The sequence below is a fragment of the Paroedura picta genome, chromosome 3 (genome assembly GCF_049243985.1).
Source record: "Paroedura picta isolate Pp20150507F chromosome 3, Ppicta_v3.0, whole genome shotgun sequence".
NCBI lineage: Eukaryota > Metazoa > Chordata > Lepidosauria > Squamata > Gekkonidae > Paroedura > Paroedura picta.
In genome coordinates this window covers 159,496,064-159,519,195 of record NC_135371.1, presented here as the reverse complement: position 1 = coordinate 159,519,195, position 23,132 = coordinate 159,496,064, and the positions used below count along the sequence as shown (strand labels likewise).

At 45.3% G+C, this 23,132-nt stretch overlaps 1 protein-coding gene across 4 annotated transcripts in view; it reads left to right on the top strand.

The window, feature by feature from the left end:
- MAP3K12 (mitogen-activated protein kinase kinase kinase 12) overlaps positions 1-23,132 on the top strand; it is a 134,991-nt gene that overhangs the window by 90,589 nt on the left and 21,270 nt on the right. For 3 of the 4 annotated variants that reach the window (XM_077329026.1, XM_077329025.1, XM_077329028.1), the window contains 6 exons: positions 4,282-4,780; positions 9,161-9,344; positions 10,395-10,586; positions 12,368-12,526; positions 18,734-18,892; positions 19,769-19,877. In XM_077329026.1, the coding sequence (XP_077185141.1) occupies positions 4,312-4,780; positions 9,161-9,344; positions 10,395-10,586; positions 12,368-12,526; positions 18,734-18,892; positions 19,769-19,877 (1,272 nt within the window). In that variant the 5' untranslated portion in view covers positions 4,282-4,311. Of the gene's footprint in view, positions 1-4,281; positions 4,781-7,631; positions 7,716-9,160; positions 9,345-10,394; positions 10,587-12,367; positions 12,527-18,733; positions 18,893-19,768; positions 19,878-23,132 lie in introns of those variants that run through there. The other variant, XM_077329029.1, reaches the window with a different exon arrangement.

Sequence of the window (23,132 nt, the reverse complement as noted above, 5' to 3'; positions counted from 1 at the left end):
TGTGTATCTCAGGGTGAAAGAAGAAGAGTTGGTTTTATACCCCACTTTTCACTTCCCAAAGGAGTCTCAAAGCAGCTTCCTCTCCCCATGACAGACACCCTGTGAGGCAGGTGGGGCTGAGAGAGCCCTGAGATTACTCCTTCCCTTTCCTCTGCCCACAATAGACACCCTGTGAAGTAGGTGGGGCTGAGAGAGCTCTGACACAACCACCCTGTGAGAACAGCTCTGTGATGAGGCCAGGGTCACCCAGCTGGCTGCATGTGGAGGAGCAGGGGAATCACACCTTAACCACCACACCACACTGGTTCTGCAGAGCAACTGTCTGGAACTGCCCTCACTTTCCACTGTAGCATCAAACTCTGGGAGAGAAAAAAGCTCTGCAGTCTTGCAGCAGAAACTGGCTGTGCTCAACATTGATGGATTGGCGGGGGTGGCCGGCCCCCACCAGGGATGAGGGATCCGCTGCCCCTGGCTTCTGTTTCCGACTGCCACTTGGAGCAGCAATGAGGGGAAAAGTTTTACGTGGTCATCAGGCCAATAGCGTGACGTCACTTCCCAGGAAAAACCAGAAGAGGCAGAAGTCCTTTCTAGGAATCTCTGGAATGGGACCGTTTCTAGAGAGATGTGATGTCACTTCTGAATTTCCTTGGAAGTGATCTCGTGCCTTCACTGACACTGGTCCCCACCACCCCCTGCCAGCAACTGCATTGATCAATGTCACACACAGCCCCAGTTCCGTAAACAGTATACACTTTTCAAAACAAACTGCTTTGTTGTGGCTTTTATTATCTTATTGTAACCATTGTGCAGAGCATGCTCCTTCATTTCAAATATATATCTCCACATAATCCAGCATACCAGGTTGCTAACATAATAGGTAAAGACCAATTAAGATTTTAAGCATTCAAAAACCATTAGAATAAGGAGATCTAAGCTTGGGAGAAGGGGCAGGGCTTACGGCTGGTCCAGCATTCGGGGTCCCTTAATGAATGCATCTCAATCCATTGAATTCTTAATGCAGGACTCGCCCTGAGGACAGGAGACATGCTGTGAGTTCCCTTTTCTTTGTTCCCTCTCCCTTCGCCCTAAGATGCTCCACTTCTTTTTCTTGCCTGCCGCTCTGATCACGTAATCCCCCTTGCTACCGTAAGACCCTCTTTGTTGGCTTCCTGTGCAAGATATTACATTAAAGCTTCTTAGCACCCTTTCTGGGGGAAAAAAATCCCCCATTTTCCTCTTGGCTCTCCAATAAGCTTCGTATTTGTTCCAGGCCAAGAGTTCCATCTCCTTAATCAATCTATTTGTCCAACTCTCAGATTCTTTTGTAGAGGAGTTGGGGGGGGGGTTGCTTTTACTTTTCCCTGATCTTTTGCGGAGTAAGATTTTCTTATTCATTTGTCCATATTTAGTCCCTTTTAGAGGCCTACTTTCATTGCCTCGCTTTCCTGCTCGGCCATCTTTAAGTTGCACGAGATTGTCGTTGCTTTGTGATGCGATTTCTGTTTTCTGTGGAATCCAACGCTGGGCTTGCCAGTGAGATTCACTGGTACAGTTAGATCATTGTGGACTCAGTACTGAATGACCTTATGGGTAGGCCTCCTGTTTGCCCACCTGGAATATTCTAGGAATTTCCCCTGGTCTTCATGGGAATTGTAGTCCATGGATATCAGGAGAGCCACAATTTGACCACCCCTGGTTATGTATAAAAGTTGGGGTTTTCCCAGGGGGGGGGGTTGAGTCTAGTTGTCTCCTGCTACAACTTGTACTCACTGCCGAGATCACCAATAAAGAGCTGTCCATTTGGCCAGTAGCCTGGCGTTCTTCCTACGAACCCCCATATTTTACAGTTTTACAAATGCAGATGTTCATCTTCCTTTGACTCATAGTTTGAGATGAATTTCCCAGCTGTCAAATTCCTTTGCAACTCAGGTGATAAATCTGCATTAAAAAAGAAAGTCTACCTCCTCCCTCTTCCATCCTACCCCATTTTAGCTGCACTGAAGACAGGTGGATGACAGAAGGGCAGTGGGAGGCAGCTAAGAACACAGGAAATTCTCACTGCATTATCTCTCCACCTTCTTTTTTCCTTCCATTCCCCCAGTGCATTCTGGGAGCTGCAGTTCCAAGAATAACAGATATCTAGCTGTTAAGCAATGTGGAAGCTACAATCCCTGAATGCTTCCCTTTTTGCAAAACAAATTCTGGCAGCTAGAAGTCCCAGAATGCCCACTGTAATTTGTTCTTAGAATCAGAATGCATGGGAGAGAAGGGGGCAAGGAATAAAGAAAGATGGGGGTGAGGTGGAGGAGCTTGCCCCATCATTTGGAGGGGAGGGGGGTTGCAGAGCCAGGATATATTTATATTTATATTTATATTTATATTTATATTTATATTTATATTTATATTTATATTTATATTTATATTTATATAAATATAATATATTTATTATATTTAAATATATAATATATTATATATATATAATATATATATATATAAATATATATATATATTTATATATATATAAATATATATATTTATTTATTTTTTAAAATAAATAAAATATTTATTTTATTTATAAATATAAATATAAATATAAATATTTATATTTATATTTATATTTATATTTATATTTATATTTATATTTATATTTATATTTATATTTATATTTATATTTATATTTATATTTATATTTATATTTATATTTATATTTATATTTATATTTATATTCCGCCACTCCTGAGGCCGGCTCGTGGCAGGTCACAAAGTCCATAAAACCATTTTAAAACTCCATAAAAGGACATAAAACCCCTGGACTACCACTACCCCTGGACTTTCACTTTCCTGATGGTACCACTGAGCCCATTACCATGACACGGTCAAGTTTTATCATTTCAGAAATGAATGAGACTCCCCCTATCTTTCTCAAGGAATGGAATAATGTAGGGAGGGGTTCATTACAAATTTCACCAGATCTTGATGAGTTTGAGTAAACTAGGACCAAGAAGAGGCATCTAAGGAGATCAAGGGCATTATTGTAATTTTCTCCCTCCCACTAAAACTCCCCTTCCTCTAGACTTGGTATTCTGATGGGGAGTGTGTTAGTGTGCCTTTCTCAACCAGGGTTTCTTGATGACCATGGAAGGGTTTCCCAAATTAATTAATTGTTTATATATTGTTTACATGTGTTCAACATTTATCAGGTGATCTGAACATATATGGTCATGTTGGCCCCCCTCCCAAAATGGGCAATGATGGGACATGAGGGGGTGGGAAGGGGAGGGCTCCCAGATGAGCATGTACATAGCTCTGCTTCCCAACCATATTCTGCACGATCATGCGACTTCTGGAATTTCTCAAAGCCTGAAGAATGCTTCGGGGGTTGCTCAAGAGTAAAAAAGTTGAGAAAGGCTGCTTTAGATGGACAGAGGTGTGCCTTGAAGAAGGAAGCTCCTGGAACAGAGCTTGTTGTTCCTTAACAATTGTCCTATCTAATGTGAGAAAGTGTTCGACACAAGATGAAAGGAAAGGATAGAATCCTTGATCAGTCAGAATGTCTTGATCTCTCTTGCCTGTTGACATTCATGGAAACACACTATTAACAGTATAAAAATATATAGGACAAAAACAAACAAAACCAACAGGAACTAAGGAGGGGAGGGGCTTCCCTCAAAGTCAGCATTTTTTCTCCATAAAATTATTTAATCCCATTCTAAACAATATTATATGCGTCTCCTTTGTTCCCCAAGGAGATCCAAAGCAACTTTCACTATCATTCTACCATCTTCCAGTTTCTCACAACAACCTCCCTGTGAGGCAGGTTAAGCTAAGAGAGAATAACTGGCCCAAGGTGACCCAGAAAGCCCCCATAGTAAAGCAGAGATTCAAACCTGGGACTCCCAAATGCTCCTCAAACACTACACCAGAGGTTGTTACACTGTGGCTCTCCAGTTGTCCATGGACTACAATTCCCATGAGCCCCAGGGGCTCATGGGAATCGTAGTCCATGGACAACTGGAGAGCCACAGTGTGGCCGCCCCTGCACTACGCTATGCTCTACCGGCTGACCTCTACATTGCAGGATGAGGAACGTCCACAGGAGGCAGCAGCTGGGAGGGATCCTCATAGAGAATTGCAACTTAATGCATTGACCCAATTTCCTTTTGATACGATGTCATTATTAACAATCAGAAATGTTGCCCTGCAAAAGCCACCAAGTGCCTCGCACTGTTAGCAATCCTATTCATGGCTGTGTCCTGTCTCTCTTCCTTGCCCTCCCCGCAGGAACTAGCTGCACGTTACTCAAGGACCATCATGGCGTGCCTGCACGAGACCCGCACACCTTCCCCATCTTTCGGCAGCTTCAACACTATCCTCACGGAGAGCTCCCTCCGCAAGCTGGACCCGGATGCCTCCGACTGCACCCCCGAGAAGGACCTGACGCCTACACAGTGTGTTCTGCGGGACGTGTTGCCCATCGACGGCGGCAGAGGGGGCGGCGGAGGACACAGCCCCACGCCCAGCGAGGAGACCCACGACCAGTTTGCCAACAGCGTGCTTCAGCTCCATGAGAACGAAGCTGGCGGAGGGGGGGGAGGCGGAGCCGGTGCGGGAGCCGGCGCTGGGAATCCGGAAGTGCGGGCTACCCGTTACCATGCCGACCAAGTACGGATCCACTGCCAATCCGGGAGTGGCTTCCTGGAAGGGCTGTTTGGTTGCCTCAAGCCTGTTTGGACCATGATCGGCAAAGCGTATTCTACCGAACACAAGCAACAACAAGAAGGTGAGGCCTAACTATCCGTGCTTTTTCAGCTCTCCCTCCAAAGAATCTGTAGGAGGAGACAGGGTTCCCCCCCTTCCATTTTGTCTTCAAAATAACCTTGAAAGGTCAGTTAGCCTGGTTACCCAAAACACCCTTACTTCTTTTTTCCTGTGTGTCGAATCCTGTAAGGATTATTCGAGTGTGCAGCAGTCCTTCTGCAACAGGGCTGTTTGATTGTGGTAAATTACAAATGTCCAGGGTACAAGGAGACAGAGAGAGAGAGGAAAAGAGAGAGAATGATTGCTCCAGGGGAATTTCATGACTGAGTGAGGATTTGAACTTGGGTCTCCCAGTTCCTACTCCAGCTAACCACCACACCACAACCGGGTCCATATCATTAAAACAAAGCTGGTATCCTGCAAGGTGGCAGTAGTAGGACCCAGTCGGGCAAAAAAGGGATCTGGTAGTTGTAAGAATAACCTATAGTCTCAGAAAGTGACCAGATGGCAGGTTCCCACAGCAGTTCTTGGGTCCAGTTGGAAGTTGGCTGAGAAAGACGGTACTCAGCAGAGGTCTTGTGCTTTTATTTATTTGCACTGTGATCTTGCAACTTCCAAAGATATAACGACGATGAAGGAACTCACCTTGGGTTAAGCATGCAAGATCTAAGACTCCACACAAATAAGTAAATGTTGTTGTTGTTGTTGTTGTTAGAGTTTTAGTAACTGTACCTGTTTTTGCTTGTTATTTGTTATTTTAAGTTCTCCTTAGTTGCCTTTAAAAGTTTTTCAGTGGAAAACTCACCCACGAGGTTCCACATCATGGAGCGGTCATGGCAAAGACAGGTACCAAGGTGGTTTGCCATTGCCTTCCTCTGCAGGGCAACCATAATCTTCCTTGGTGGTCTCTCATCCAAGTACTGGCCATGGATGACTCTGCATAGCTTCCAATCTCTAACAAACTAGTTGGGGACACACATCCGTATCTACACAGGTTATGCAAGCTTCTGAGTTTTACAGAACACCTTATCAGGTTGAATATTAAGAAACATTGGAGTCAGCAAGGCATCCTACACACAGAATGCAGACAAAGAGGACAAAACACCATGACAAAACACAATTGTCTCTTCCTCCTCCTCCTCTTTGCCTTTACATCCATCCTGATTAAGAGTTCAGGAGAACTCAAACGCTTACACAGCCCGGATTGTATGTGTCTGTGTATTAGTTTTGCCTTGGAAAACCATGGCGGGAGAACAATTAGACCTCCTTCCCCTCCCTGCACAGGTGCTATTTCCATTTTTTAAAGTTCTGGGAAGATCTTAGCATGGCTTTCCCAGCAGCTCATGGGCCCTTAGCGTCTCAGTGGGTGCCAGCCAAAGGGTATCACACCTGTCCTTAAAGATCTGCTCAGATTGTCAGTTTGTCCCGGAGCCCCAGTCACAATGCTGCTTTTGACCTTTAAAATCCAGTGTCAGTTTTAAATAGCTACTTTTATAATGTAAGCTGCTCCAATTAACCTGTGATCTCGCACCTTGAGTTGAATAACCAGGGAATGCTTTAACAATGTTGCCCGCCCACCCCCCCACCAGCCTCAGCGGCCTTCCAGTATCAGTTTATTATGTGCAAATTGCCTGGGTCAAAAATATCCAGCCCTTTTGTAGGAAATCCTGTGGATAAATGCCACGGCTCCATTGGCTGCTACGCAAAGGTTCACAGGGCCTGTAAGATGACACTCTTCTGCCACACCTACGGTTGAGGCCAGGGTGGCTTAGAGGCATGTGGACCTCCTCCTCTGCTCTCCTTTCCTCGATTCCCCCAACTTCAAGTTTTTCCCCCTCTCTCTGGGATGTATTCCATCACTGAAACAACTCAAAATTGTCAGCTGGACATTGACAGTTGGTAGTATGACAACACACCCGTATGCTTTTACTGTGTTTTATTATGTTTTATTGTGCTTATGGTTTTAAATGATCCATTTAACTGTTGTAAACTGTCCTGGGCCTGCTTCCAGGGAGGGGTGGTCTAGAAATTGAATTCTAAATAAATAAACACAAACAAAATAATTAATTGGGAGCCAGCGTTTAAGGGCCAAGACTGAAGTGATATGGTCTCTGCCATCTTCCCCAGTCAGCAGTCTGGCTGCAGTAATCTGTAACCACTTGTAACATTCATGCATGCTTCAAGGGCAGCCCCATTAAGAACACATCGCTGGCAGTCTTCAAGCAAAGGTTGGATACCCACTTTCCTTGGATGCTTTAGGATGCTTAGGGCTGATCCTGCATTGAGCAGGGGGTTGGACTAGATGGCCTGGATGGCCCCTTCCAACTCTATGATTCTATGATTCTATGATTCTATGATTCTATGATTCTATGATCAGAGCTCTCTGTCAGAGCAATCCTGTCAGAGCTCTCTCAGCCCCACCTACCCCACAGGGGTGTCTGTTGTAGGGAGAGGAGGGGAAGGTGAATGTACTTTGAGACTCCTTTGGGCAGTGAAAAGTGAGGTGTAAAAAACAACTATTCTTCTTCTTCTTCTCACGACAACAGCAAAGACAGAGGCATCAGTCCAAGGTCGCTCAATGAATTCCCATGGCTAAGTAGGGAGTTGAACCCTAGTTAGCCAAATCCTAGTTCAGCCCACTGGCACCAAGCTTCTCACACTCTCACAGATGTGGTTTCTCCCCCCCCCCTGCTCCTGAGAAACAGATGCCAGTTTTAATTATCTGAACGATCACATCGCCTTGGCGCCATTGTGTCACAGCTGGCTGCCATGCCGCTCAGCCCAAATTTCTGTCTCGAGAAAAAGCTGGATTCTGAGACCTCTATGAGTCAAACATATGAAGCATTCATAGCAACACTGCATAGTTGCATAGTGGCATTCCAAGAACTTTGGGCTGTATCAAAAGAAGTATAGTGTCCAGTTCACATGGGATGATGGTACCACTTTACTCCGCTCTGGTAAGACCTCACTTGGAGTCCTGTGTTGGGTTTTGGGCACCACAACTGAAGAAAGATGTAGAGAAACTGGAGCGTGTCCAGAGGAGGGCTACGGAGATGGTGAGGGGTTTGGAGACCAAGTCCTATGAGGAAAGGTTGAGGGAGCTTGGTCAGTTTAGCCTGAAGAGAAGACAGCTAAGAGGTGACATGATGACCATCTTCAAATACTTGAAGGGCTGTCACATAGAGCAGGGATAGTCAACCTGTGGTCCTCCAGATGTTCATGGACTACAATTCCCATGAGCCCCTGCCAGCCTTTGCTGTAGTCCATGAACATCTGGAGTCCATGAACATCTGGATGAACACAGGTTGACTACCCCTGACATAGAGGATGGAACAGAGTTGTTTTCTGTTGCCCCAGAGGGGAGGAACAGAACCAACGGGTTGAAATTAATGCAAAAGAATTTTCGGCTAAATATCTGGAAGTTTCTGAGAGTTCGAGCCGATCCTCAGTGGAACAAGTTTCCTCAGGAGGTGGTGGGTTCTTCTTTTTTGGAAATTTTTAAGCAGAGTCTAGATAGTCATCTGTTAGAAATGCTGATTGTGAGTGGGTGGGCAGGAAGGGATGTGCCACTGTTTGTCTCTTGTGGCCCTTCCTTACATGCCCAGGAAATTGCTAATTTCTACTGTGGGATGGTAGGTGAGGCCAGGCCAGGCTGGATTCTGGAGATATTTGGTGGGGGGATCACTTGGGCATGAAATGGAGGTCACCGTGGGTGGGCAGGTAGTTGCGAATTCCTGCACTGAGCAAGGGGTTGGACTAGATGACCCTAGAGATCCCTTCCAACTCCATGATTCTATGATTCTGACATAAAAAGAGCCCTGCTGGATGACACCAGTGGTCCATCTAGTCCAGGATCCTGTCTCACACAGTGGCCAACCCATTCCTCTGGAGGTCCAACAACGGGGCATGGAGGCTGAGACTTTCTCCTGATATTGCCTTCTGGCTCTAGGATTTGGAGGTTTAGTGCCTCTGAATGTGGAGGTTCCTTTAGTCATTATAGTCTAGTAGCCACTGATAGACCTCTCCTCCATGAATCTATCTAATCCCCTTTTAAAGCTGTTTGTTCCTGCAGCCATCTCTCCATCTTGAGGTAGCGAGTTCCACATTTTAATCAGTCCCTGTGTGAAGATAAATTTCCTTTTATCCGTTTCTTTTTTCTGCTTTAATGAAGGGGAACAAGGAGTTGGGAAAAGCACACCAGTTCCAATGCCAGCGTAGACACTCTGCTGGAAATCCTCTTCTCTTGTATTCTCTCTCTCTCTCCCACACACACACACTCTTGTACATGACAGGCCCTGGAACCTTGTGGGAAGGAGTACCCCTCCACTGCCTCATCCGACTTCCATTCTTTGCCTTCTTCCAAGAAGCTGTTGACTCCTGCTTCCTTTCCCTTCCCGTGCAGACCCCTGGGAGGTGCCCTTCGAAGAGATCATGGACCTGCAGTGGGTGGGCAGCGGAGCCCAAGGGGCCGTCTTCCTGGGGCGCTTCCACGGAGAGGAGGTGGCCGTCAAGAAGGTGCGAGACCTCAAGGAGACGGACATCAAGCACCTGCGGAAGCTGAAGCACCCCAACATCATCACCTTCAAGTGAGTGTAGGGCAGGGTCAGCGTTAGGCTTTACGGAGTGTTCAGGGAGCTGAGGTGCTGGTGCCTCGCTCCTTTCTCATGACCTCTTTCGTCACATCGTTTGCCACAGTGGTATATTGAGCAGGTGGTTTTCCTGTGTAACCATGCATAACTTTTTCTCCATCTCTTATTTTCTGAAGGAAGAGGTAATGCAGCAATTCAGAGATTGTCTTGTTCTCCTGTTGACTCAATTGATTAGATTAGCCATTTTCAAGAGTTCTGTCATTTTGTCAAACGACATTGATAAAGCTGGTGGTGTTGAAGCTTTCCATGTTTTGGCCAATATCATTTTTGCTGATGTCATAGCGTAGAAGAAGACCTCCACTTAATGTGGGAGAGTCTCTGGACAAACACTTAACAACATATACTCTGACATATAGTCTGACGAAGAGTGCTTGCACTCGAAAACTCACGCCTTGAATAAATCTTTGTTGGTCTTAAAGGTGCCACTGGACTCTGATTTTGTTTTGTTGTGCTACTTCAAACCAACACGGCTACCCATTTGAACATATACTCTGGTTTCATAGGAAATTTAAACATGATCTCTAACACAGAATGTTTTGCCCAAAATTTATAGACTTTGCTACACCTCTACCACATATGAAAAAAGGAGCCAGTTTTAATATTGCATTTCCAACAAATATCATTGTGATCATTTGTAATTTTTCTTATAACCTTAGGCGTAACATACCAGCGATAAAATATTTTATACCAGTTTTCTCTTAAGGATTGACATTTTATGAGTTTGGGTAACTTAAACCATAGTCTTTCCCTTTCTTCCATTGAAATGTTACATTGTAAATTTTGCATCCATTGAATCATGCATGGTTTAACCTGCTCGTTTTCTGTATCACATTTCAACAAAAGCTTATATTCATGCTTGCAGTTGTGGTTTATTTTGATATAAGATATTTTCAAACTCTGTGAGGGCTGCTGTTAAGTGCCTCCGCTTTAGTTGCATGGTGTTCCAGCTGCCGTCTAATGTGTCTCCTCTGATCTTCTTCACCTTAGGGGCGTGTGCACGCAAGCTCCTTGTTACTGCATCATCATGGAATTTTGTGCCCAGGGCCAGCTGTACGAGGTGCTGCGAGCTGGGCGGAAGGTCACACCATCGCTCTTGGTGGACTGGTCTATGGGCATTGCTGGCGGAATGAATTATCTGCACCTGCATAAGATCATCCACCGTGATCTGAAGTCCCCCAAGTAAGAAATTAAGCTGGACTTGTTGGGGGAAGAGATGGGGAGGAACGTGGGGTTATTAGGTGGGGTTTACCAGTGGACAGACAACCCAGCGTAGGATCGGGATACGTCCAGGTCACTACCACCACCACCATCTCCAAGAAATAACATTACCCTCTTTCTTGAAGTTCCCATAGGACACAGGCTCTCAAAATGTTGCAGTCCTGTTGATGTATTCTTTTTCTGGTTTTTCAAGAAAATCTGAATCACAAGATTTTCTGGAAAGATTTCTGATTCAAATTGAAATATAGTTAGCACCATTTGAATAATGTCAACTAATAAGGCATATACACCATGTTTAAGCATGGACCATGGACAAGGGCTGGGGATTGCCTATGTTTCATATCCCACGTTTAGGCTGCCTGATGTGACTAATTTAAAGCAACACAACCCTGAAAACTATACTTTAGCAGCCTATATTTCCCTATGTGGGGTGGGAAATCTTCCATGGAAAAATTTAGCATCAAGAAAATTTCTGGGAATTTTTCCACCGGATATCACTGCTCTTTGCCCTCCCCAAATTTCAGATTCTCCAGCAAGACACACCTTCTCCAGTGCAGTGATGTGTTTCCCAGATCATGAAGGGCTGAAACCAATGGGCAGCCCATCTAGCTACTTCAAAATGGGCAGAATATATTTCTGTTGGCCAGCCCCTAAGCATGGAAAATCAGATACAGGCAGTAGAAGGCACTGCTGATCACATGGTCCCAACCAGGTTGCACTGGTTGGATGGGTGAAGGTGTAATTTCTTTGGAGCCCTGCAATACAACTGTCGTATGAGGGGGTCAGAAATCTCAGAGCTCACAGTCTGGTGATGAAAACCTTCAATCCATTCCCCATGAGTTCCCCATGCCCACCTTGCTGGTAGAAAGCAGTGTAATATCAATGTGCAACTTATACTTCTGCCTTGAAAGAAAAAGGAAGAAAGACACAGAAACTTGATGCAGCAGAAGAGGTTGAAATGCACTCTCTCTTATTCGAAAACAGATGTACACCACAGGTGCAAGGCCTCAAAAACAAAACAAACTCCCCTTCCCCCACCATCAAAAAACAATCTGCCAGGCGCAGGAAAGGTAAAACCTGGTTCACACATTCTTTTGATGTTCTTTCTCACTAAGAGAAAAAATGCAGGCAGCATATTAAGGAGAAAGATTTTATTCTCTCTCGTTGCTTGCTTTGTTGCTTTCTTTAATTTATGGAAATTTTTTTTTAATGCCAAAATGTAGTTCTCTACCTGAAGTCTGAAGGGAGTCTGTTTTATTTCCTTGGGGTTCTGCCACTTCATTCTCTTGCCTGTGTGGACCAGGTCCAGTGTGTTTTGAGTAATTAGCTCTTCCTCAGGAAATTGTCACAACACATAAATTCCACTACACCATGTTCACATGAAAACACTGAATAAAATAACAGCTATAATCTCCAATCAGTCTAATAATTCCTCTCCCCCCCCACACACCAAAAAATCATAAAGAACAGTCCACCCCAAAATACATTGAGATCTTCTAGCTGGAATAAAGAATTTGTCTCCTGGGGAGGGAAAGGGTGGTGTGTCCCCGTCTCCCATCCCATCCCCCGAAAAACAAATACCTTGGAATGCAGCATATATGTTTTAAGTCGCTCCCACTACATTTTGGAAGCGGCTCCCTCTGCTGACCAATTGGAGATATGACATCCTGATTCCTTCCCCTGCCCCGGTGAGATGGGACAATGTCCCTCATGCTTCTTCTCTGCTCAACTCTTTCTTCTAGCATGCTGATCACATACGACGATGTGGTGAAGATCTCCGACTTTGGCACCTCCAAAGAACTCAGTGACAAGAGCACCAAGATGTCTTTTGCTGGCACGGTAGCCTGGATGGCACCAGAAGTGATTCGCAATGAACCTGTGTCTGAGAAAGTGGACATCTGGTGAGGATGGATCACATGGAAGGGGCAGGAAGGAAGGAGGGCATGAATGAGGGTTGCTAACCTCTAAGTCAAGGGTGGTCAGACTGTGGCTCTTCAGATGCCCATGGACTACAATTCCCATGAGCCCCTGCCAAGCACATAGTATAGTGCCATTGTCCCCTGCTGAGGTCGCTCCCCAGACACCAAATCTCCAGGATCATCCAAGCTGGGGGTTGGAATCCTACATGAATAACCTAGAGGCCTGAAGAGAATAGTTGTCCCACGCACATTCAAGGAATCCCTGCTGTGAAATCAGAAAGATTCGGCCCCCATCCTGTTGTGATTTTTTTTTCAAATTTGTCAATGTGAAAAATAGAGCAGTACAATCCATACGGAATACTCAGAATAAAAACCAGGGAAAATAAACAAAGCACTTGCAGTAATACCAGAAGATAAAAATCCCACTCATAATCCTGGTCGTAACTTGAAGAGAAATTGTCACATTCCCTTCTGAGAGGAGAGGGAGGTGGAATTAGGTAGGCTTCATTCAGCCCAACAGAACATAAGAGAGTTACTCCCACAGTTAATCACTACTGAATCTTGTTTCCTGGGTTTTTAAAAAAATCTTGCTGCATTTGATTCTCACCTGAACTCGATCTGGTTTGTCTTACTTGATGGTGCCATCCATTTGTTCTTCCTCCTCTCTCACCCCACCATCGGTTCCTCTGACTTCTTCATTTTAAGCTTAAACTTTCCCCCTGCTTCTCTGTCTCTCTGTAATCTCGCTCCATGTTATCTCCCTTGATTGCTTTCTCTATATTCTTATCATCATCTTATTTATTTATTTAATTGGTTTTTGTGTCTATATTCAGCCCTTCCTGAGGGCTCGGGGTGGATCACACCTGTCGAGGATACAATAGGTACACAAATTCAAAACAAATTCCATCTAAACATCCAGAAGAAGTTCCTGATAGAGCGGTTTCTCAGTGGAACAGGCTTCCTCGGGAGGTGGTGGGTTCTCCATCTTTGGAGATTTTTAAGCAGAGGCTGGATAGCCATCTGACAGAGAGGCTGATTCTGTGAAGGCTCAAGGGGGTGGCAGGTTACAGTGGCTGAGCTATAGGGTTGTGAGTGTCCTGCATAGTGCAGGGGGTTGGACTAGATGACCCAGGAAGTCCCTTCCAACTCTGTCATTCTATGATTCTATGAAAAAAAAATTAAATATTTAGCATTCTAAAAGATAGCTTAAAGCTGTCTACTTCTCCCCGGAGGAAGGAGGGGGATCACATAAAATGTACTCTCAATGGTAAATTTAGTTGATTTCTAGGCAGAGTGGCCAGCAGATTCCTGGATGTCATTTTCAAGGCCTCACCTGTAGGCCTGGTAGAACAGCTCCATCTTGCAGGCCCTGCGGAACTGTTTAAGGTCCCACAGAGCCCTCATTTCACGAGTTAGAGCATTCCACCAGGCTGGGGCCACAGGGGAAAGAGCCCTGCTCTGATTGATGCCAGATGAAACTCTTTGGGGCTGAGGATCCTAAGCAAGTATTGCACTAGATCAGGGGTAGTCAAACTGCGGCCCTCCAGATGTCCATGGACTACAGTTCCCAGGAGCCCTTGCCAGCATTCACTGGCGAATGCTGGCAAGGGCTCCTGGGAATTGTAGTCCATGGACATCTGGAGGGCTGCAGTTTGACTACCTCTGCACTAGATTTTAACATTCTTTGGGGGACAGAAGAGGCAATCCCACAGAAACGATGGTCCAGGGACATTTAGGGCTTTGAAGGTAAGAGCCAAAACCTTGAACCTGATTCACCACCTTTTCAGTTCTACAGATGCTAATCTAGCATTTAAATCACCTGCTCTGTCTCCTTCTCATTCCATTGCTGTTCTTATGAGCTTGGAATTCTCTCCCGCCTGGGATTTGTTCAGCTCCTACTTTTCATAAGCTTCTTAAGACTCATCTGTCTCTTCCTGTCTTTATCATCAGATTATACATATTACGGCAGCGTAAATTCAATGTGTTTGGAGGGGGAATGGGAGTATGCTGCTCACACCCATTGGCCCTGCCTGCCCTCCATGCACATTATTTACACTGCAAAGACCTGCACAAATAGAGCTACTGCATGAAGGGTTGCCAACAGCCTGGAGGAGGGGGCAAAAAGTCCTGTCCTTTTAATAGACCAGGCTTTCTCAACCAGGGTTTTGTAAAACCCTGGGGTTTCTTGACAGCCCTGAATGGCTGGGAGTTAATTAATATTTTTTTAATTTGTTAAATATTTATTGAGTGATATGACCATCTATGGTCATGTTGACCCACCCACCCTCTCTCAAAAATAGCCAGGAATAGGCTTAGAGGGAGTGGGGAGGAGCCCGGGATGAGCATGTGCACAGCTATGCTTCCCTACTGTATTCTGCACGATCTTGCCACTTCTGGGGTTTCTTGAAGCCAGAAGAGTATTTCAGAGGGTTCTAAATAATTTTAAAAATTGAGAAAGGCTGTAATAGAGGATTAATAGGTGGGAATGACTTTTCATGGCATGAACACCTGGTAAATAACTGTCATGCTCCCAGTGGTTCTCCTGGGCCTCAGGCAGAGGACTTTCACAGCCCCTCTTCCTCATGTTTGCCTCCCACTGGCAGTCCTCTGTAACAGCACAAAAGGTGATTCTTGGGGCCTGTGCAGCCTTCCAATAAACTGGACTATTTGCCCCATCAAGGTCAGTCTTGGCCTGATAATAGTTCTTGATATTCAGAGTTGCATGCCGCTCTTCCCCAAAGGCTCAGGGCAGCTCACAAAATGCGATGAAATACATCGTTTTAAATCCATCCCTACGAATATAGGTGAACACATTCAAAACATTTTAAAATCAGTTAAATTGGAAGCCATCTCAAGTCACCGCATGATGGGAGGGGGTAAACATAAAGTGAATTCCTGATGGGAATTTCAGCCAAGGTTTTTGAACTCATCAGAGTTGTTGAGTGCTTTCAGTGATGGTCCCGGGCCTCAACTGTAGACCTGGTAGACAGCTAATTGAGTTATTACTTCCTTTTTGGTCTGAGAGGAATGAATCTGCCAAGCATCCCTGTGATTCATTCTCTGCTAGGTCACAATACTAAGCAAACAGAACGTTCTCAGAGACTGCAAGTTTTCAGTCGCTAATCCAATATAAGATAATCCACTGTGCAGCTAATAATCCAATAGCCAGATAGTCCAAGATCTCAGTATATTAAGAATATCAATACCCTGGTTTCTCTACAGATCGCATATTAAGAATACCAAAATACCCAAAGTTTATGTACTGCGAATGTTTTTCCAAGCTCTGAGATTAGTTTATTCAAGAGTCTCAAACAGGGATCTTTCATCTCACCTACTTCCTAATCTGTAATCTAACGTGGAAAGCCGGGTTTGATTCCCTGCTCTTCCTCCACATGGGTGACCTTGGGCTAGTCGCAGTTCTCACAAAGCAGTTCTCTTAGGCTTCTCTCAGCCCCATCTACATCACAGAGTGTCTGTTGTGCAGAGAGGAAGGGAAAGGCATTTGTAAACCGCTTTGGAACTGCTTTGGATAGTGAAAAGCAAGATCTAAAAAAAAAATAGCTCTTCTTCTTCCTGGTCCCTTTAACTGAAGCTGACAAGGATGGAACCTGGGACCTTCAGGGTTTTTTCCACTGAGCCAGCACCTCCCCTGGATACCATTAAGCCTCTCTTAAAAGGACAGGCTGTTTTCCCCTCCAGGCTGTTGGGCACTGAGAACAGGATTCCCAGTTTGTATATGTATATATTTGTATATGCCGAGACTCTTTGGACTATTATGCTGAGGGAGGCAGAAGGAGTAGCCAGTATGGGAACGTGATCTCATTTCCCCATCTACACACACACACACTCACTGACTGTCTAAGAAGTTGCCTGGAGAAATGTTCTGCCCCTTTAAGAGAGGCTTAATGGGATGTTATTTACCTCCCTGTCATAAAAAGATTCAGTTGCCTATTTCCTCACAGTAATCCTCTATTCTTAAAGGGCCGGAACATCTTTTTTTTCCAGGCCAGGTGGCAACCTCAGTGCACAACCGTAGCATGTATATACTCTCTTTCTCTCTCTCATTCTCTCATTCTCTCTCTCTCTCTCTCTCTCTCTCTCTCTCTCTCTCTCTCTCTCTCTCTCTCTCTCATCATAATGCCCTTATTCTGTTATTCTTATTTTAAGTAGCCCAGCAGTTGACAGCATGTTCTTCTCTCTTCCTTCTCCTCCTCCTCCTCATATCTATCTTGGATCGTGTTCCTGTGGGCAGGAATTGTCCTCTTGTTGCATTTTGGCTGTGCACCTAGCAAATTATAGACACTTCATTAACAACAGCAGCTGTCACAGCTATGCTTAGAAAACAAAAAGTCTCCCCGCTTTGGTAAAAAACACCACATCTCATTGCTTTTAGAAGGCTCGGGCAGGGAGAGATTTGCCATGCAAAAACAGCAGGGCCATGTTGCCACCTGATGACTATACCTCTCCCAATTAAGATGTTTTTGTTTAACCAGTTTGGGTGGGACAACACTTCCATGGTAGCTGAAATCAAAAATCAGATCCGTCGAAACCAGCCTTTTTCAATCTTTTGATCGTGGAGGAGCTCTTGAAATAATTTTTCAGATTTTGAGGAGTCCCAGAATTGGTATCAGCTGGCCACGCCTCCCTGCCACGCCCATGGAAGTGACATCACCACCTGCATTAACAGGCAGGCTCAAGGAGAACTGAGGGTGGAGAGGCAGGAGGTAGTTTAAAGGGGGAGTAGGTGTGTAGGCTCCACCCCCTCCCAGGCACAGAAACGAGAGAACTCGTTTGGTAGGTAGGTAGGTAGGTAGGCAGGCAGGCAGGCAGGCAGGCAGGCAGGCAGGCAGGCAGGCAGGCAGGCAGGCAGACAGACAGATAGATAGATGATTACCCACCAGTCCCAGTTCGTGGCAGGGTACAATTGTCCATATCCAAACCCAATAAAACCCCATTAAAACATTACATGAACATAGAAGATATACCGCAGAAACCAGAACATGGCGGTGTAATTCAGCTGCCCATCCCTCCAATAAAACATTCAAGAGAGGAAGTGGGAAGAGGGGACCACAGATGGCCTAACCGCTGTCAACACTGGGGGGGGGGGCTAATCAGATAATTTATGCTCTGGAGTGGGGGGGGGAGCAATGGGAGCATCCAGTTCTAGACTATGGATTGAGGGCATGAGGCTGGAATTGTGTGTGTGGGGGGGGGAGGGATTAACTCCATTCAGCCCTGGCACGTAATTCCTTTGCTTCCCAGGAGAGAAAAAGACAGGCATAATATAAGGACCTGTAGTCCAGACTAGGTACAAAATTTGGGGGGCAGGTTACCTCAGGGGTAGTCAACCTGTGGACCTCCAGATGTTCATGGACTACAGTTCTCATGAGCCCCTGCCAGCAAATGCTGGCAGGGTCTCATGGGAATTGTAGCCCATGAACATCTGGAGGACCACAGGTTGACTACCCCTGTCCTAGGGGGGGCACAGAGCTCTCAGGTGCCACCGTGTTCTGCATTCCAGATCAGTTGTATTCAATGTCAAGGTTTTCTGCTGAATAACAGGAGTCCTGATCAGTGTTCCCTCATCTATGTGCGGCCACTCATTAACATAGGGAGCCTCGCTCAACAGGAAGCTGGAGCTACACAGGGCTTTGCAGTTCTCATTGCCCATTTGAAGACTACAGAAATTCTGTTCTGCTCAGGACATGAACTGCTCTGCTAGGGGGCAGGGGGGATCAGAGGGAACCTAGGTCCCAATGTGATCTGAAGAAAGCCAGAGAAAATCTATTCTTGGGCCCATGGTGTCTCTGAGATAAGAGCAACTTTGAAGGAGGGGGGATTTTTCCTTGCAGAAATCAGTATGGTAAAAAAAATCTTAGTTCTGGCACTGCACCTCCAGCCTTCGCCTGCCCCCCCCCTTTTTCCAGCTAAAACGTACATATTTCTGAGAACGCAGTCACAGACCCCCAGCATGAGTTTCTGTGCAACTACAGCCAGCCCTGGAAGTAACATTTTTCTTACGATAGACAGAACGTGAATTTTTTTAGCTACCTCCTCAAAACTGGCTGAGCCATCCAGGTGTGGCTCACTGAATTCCCTCCTGGAGAGGAGTGCAGAAAGGGGCAGAGAGAGTTTTCCCATGCCTGTTGTGTCCCACCCCCACCAATAATGTGTGCAACTCACTTGCAGGTCCTTTGGAGTCGTCCTCTGGGAGCTGCTGACCGGAGAGATCCCTTACAAGGACGTGGATTCCTCAGCCATAATCTGGGGGGTAGGAAGTAACAGCCTTCATCTGCCTGTGCCAACCAGCTGTCCTGATGGCTTCAAGATCCTGCTAAGACAGTGCTGGTGAGTCCATATTAGAAAATGTCTCTTGTATTTACGGTAAGGCTCCTGAACTGGTACGATCCCAGCACTGAAAGAACAGCAGAGAAGTTTTCCAGTAGGATGCTGTAGTCACTAGAACCTATCCCAAGGCTACTATAGATGTTATATTACAAAATTATTACAAAATAAATGAAGTAAAGGGTTCTTCGTTCTTGTTTGTTTATTCTCGTATATAGGATCCAACCAGAACAGTTTCTAGATATGTCCCATTTTCAAATGGAAATTTTCCTCAATGGTTGTCCTTTGAATGTAAATATCATGAATATCCAAATTGTGAAAAACAACCTCTATTGAATAATACAGCATATACATCGGCCTTTGGCTCTCCAGTATGGGGGTGCTAGTAATACCAACTGCTCCCGTATACGAGAATAAATAAACAAGAACGAAGAACCCTTTACTTCACTTATTTTGTAATAATTTTAGTAACATTTATAGTAGCCTTGGGATAGGTTTTTCTCTCTTTGTATTCACTACAGATCGTCCCACTTGTCTATATTTGCTCGTAGTCACTAGAACAGCAGAGAAGATTTCAAGTAGGATGCTGTAGTCACTATCTGGTAGAAAGCCTCCTTAGAAGTTACCTGTGATTCCATCTGTCTTCTAACACCTGTTGCTCTCCTCTTCCTTTCCCTCGATAAACACCACTTGCATTTTAATCACCCTAAGACTGCATCTATAACTATGAAAAAATCATGCAGGTCACCTGAGTGCATCTTGTTTTGATCTCCCACACGTTCTGGAGGCCGTCATGTAAAAACTGAGCACTCCGTAGGAACGTGGAAGCCTGATCGGTGTTCTGCTTAATCCATAACACTGTTTTCCTTCCTTCATCAGGAATAGCAAACCCCGGAACCGTCCATCCTTCCGACAGATCCTGCTGCACCTTGACATTGCATCTGCCGATGTGCTGTCCACACCACAAGAGACCTACTTCAAATCCCAGGTGGGCTTCCGTGGAGATACAGCTTCCCCAGCTCCACAATATCTGTCTTTGTGTCTATGCTGATAAGTGTTTATTGGTCTATAGAGCACTTTTATCTTGTTTGTTGTATATTTCAGTTTATAGCCCGGCACTCCCACACAAGAGCCTCTTGTGGCGCAGAGTGGTAAGGCAGCCGTCTGAAAGCTTTGCCCATGAGGCTGGGAGTTCAATCCCAGCAGCCGGCTCAAGGTTCACTCAGCCTTCCATCCTTCCGAGGTCGGTAAAATGAGTACCCAGCTTGCTGGGGGGTAAACGGTAATGACTGGGGAAGGCACTGGCAAACCACCCCGTATTGAGTCTGCCATGAAAACGATGGAGGGCGTCACCCCAAGGGTCAGACATGACTCGGTGCTTGCACAGGGGATACCTTTACCTTTACCTTACTCCCACACAATGGCTCGCGGTGGGCAACAATAACTCCCGACAATAAAATCCTCATAAAACAATCTTAAAACCCCCAATATAAAACTGAGCCTTTATGAGGAAAAACTCCCTCCCCCTCCCCCTCCCCCGGTTCAACAGACCTTTTTGCTTAAAACAAGAAAAGCCTCAGGAGTTCAACCACAGGAGGAGTCTGATGGCCTGGGCCAGTTCATGGCAGGGTACAATTGTCCATATCAAAACCCAATAAAACCCTTCCCTTTCCTCTAAGGCAAGAGTAGTCAACCTGTGGTCCTCCAGATGTTCATGGACTACAATTCCCATGAGCCCCTCATGGGAATTGTAGTCCGTGAACATCTGGAGGACCACAGGTTGACTACCCCTGCTCTAAGGGTTTCATGAAAACATGGGGTTTCTTGACGGCCAGGGAAGGGTTCCCTTGAGGCATCCACCATTTTAAGAAGTTCAATTTAATCCATTGTGGGGAAAGATCCAAACTATCCACAAGGCCAGAGAATTTTTTCAAAATACCCTTGTAGTAGCTGCAGCATTAAAAGGGGTGAGTCTTTTTACTAGACCTCCCCGAACTTGGGAGGCAAAGGCCACATATATATGATTTAAATTCTGAGAGGAAAACTTGATCCTTTTGAAGGACTCCATTAACAATACAATAAGTTGAAAAACAACCAATGAGGAAAACCCACTTGAAAACGGTTTAATCTAGAGGCCGTTCTGGTTGTTCTAATATACATATATATAAAAGAAGAGATAAGAAACGTTTATTGATATTTATTGTGAAATTGTTTAGCCCAGGATAGGTTCTGTTTTCTGTTACATTAATTTCGAACCATCCTTTTTTTTCGTGGTGCATTAAAAGGGGTGGCAGGGCGTCATGTCTAAAATCCAACGTCCATCCAGAGACACACTGGGTACAGATTTTTATACGCTCTGAATAACACGCCCAAATTATGTCATTATCTAATTAACCACTCTAAACAAGTTCGGTAAATATTTATCCAATCAAGTGCGGGCCAGCTTATTTTAAATACCTGAGGGGGTTATCTTCCTTGTCCAGGCCAGCTTCCAAGGCCTTCCCCCCCATCCCTCAGGCAAGCTGCCAAGACACCTTACAGATATCTTAGTCTGTACAATGTTCACCCTCTGTTAGGGCCTGCTTTCCGCAGAGCCTGCAAAACGGAGCTCTTCCACCAGGTCTATGGTTGAGGCCGGGGCAGTAGAGAAGATCGATGGAGCCCTCCTAGTGTCAAGCAGTAACTTGGGTTATCTTGTTCCTCCTTCCTCTTCTCTCTAGAGGTAGGGGCAGGTGGGGGGGGGTGTTCCGCCATGTTGTCTGGTTTATTGTATTTCGTGTATTTTGTGCCCATTGTAATGGGGTTTTAATGGAGTTTTTAATTGGACATTTGTAACCTTTTGCTTTATAAGAGCCTCTTGTGGCGCAGAGTGGTAAGGCAGCTGTCTGAAAGCTTTGCCCATGAGGCTGGGAGTTCAATCCCAGCAGCCGGCTCAAGGTTGACTCAGCCTTCCATCCTTCCGAGGTCGGTAAAATGAGTACCCAGCTTGCTGGGGGGTAAACGGTCAAGACTGGGGAAGGCACTGGCAAACCACCCCGTATTGAGTCTGCCATGAAAACGCTGGAGGGCGTCACCCCAAGGGTCAGACATGACCCGGTGCTTGCACAGGGGATACCTTTACCTTTACCTTTAACCTTTTGCTTTAGGATGGTTAGGGCTGATCCTGCGTTGAGCAGGGGGTTGGACTAGATGGCCTGTCTGGCCCCTTCCAACTCTATGATTCTGTGATTCTGTGATTCTATGATTCTAACCCACCACAAGCCAGTTTGGGAGTGGTGGGTAATAAATATAATAAATATAAAAATATAATAAATATAACAGCAACAACCTTGCTGGTCATTCCATCACTCTGAATGGGAGTTAATTAATTTCTGATATATCTTTTAAATTTGTTTAACATTTAATCAGACAATATGACCATATATCGACCATATATGGTCATATAGACGCACACACACACCCATGGCCAATGTTGGGCCTGGAGGGGTGGGAAGGGGAGGAACCCTGGTTGGGTACGTCCTATGCTTCCCAACCACATTCTGCTCTGTCACACCATTTCCGGGGTCTCTAAAGCCTGAAGAATGTTTTTATTATTATTATTATTATTATTATTATTATTATTATTATTATTAGATTTATAGCCCGCCACTCCCTTGTGGCTCGTTTCAGGGGTTTCTCAAGTTGAGAAGGGCTGCTCTGTGATCCTCAGGGCACTGTAAACCATCCTCCCCATAGGAGAGAGTTTTCAGTGTGACGAAGACAAGCTACCATTGGTTGTTACAGTAGCAAATCAGAATCAAAATAACTTCAGAACATAAGGACGTAGCCTCTCAGCCCTACCAATCAAAATGTATTTATGTATTTGAGGTATATATGGCACGTACAATCACCAAAGATGCTGCAACTTGTACCTTCCTAAAAATAGTCTAAACAATTCACCCACTCAGTTGCGCTCAACTACAGATGGCGCCACGCAGATACTTAACATCTTCCAAAACAGTGTTTAGTTCTTGTACCGGAGCTTGCAGGATCCAGACTGTATTAGCTTTGTCCGTCAGGAGCAGGCTTGGATCAGAGGCAGAGTCTGGGTTTTGGAATTATAGGACTGTGCATTGCTGCTAGAGACAATATCCTCAACAAGGGGCTCTCCAGCGAGGCTCATGGGAATTGTAGTCCATGGACATCTAGCAAGCCTCAGTTTGGCCGCCCCTGCCCTAAAGCATGACCAGCTATGCTGCAACAG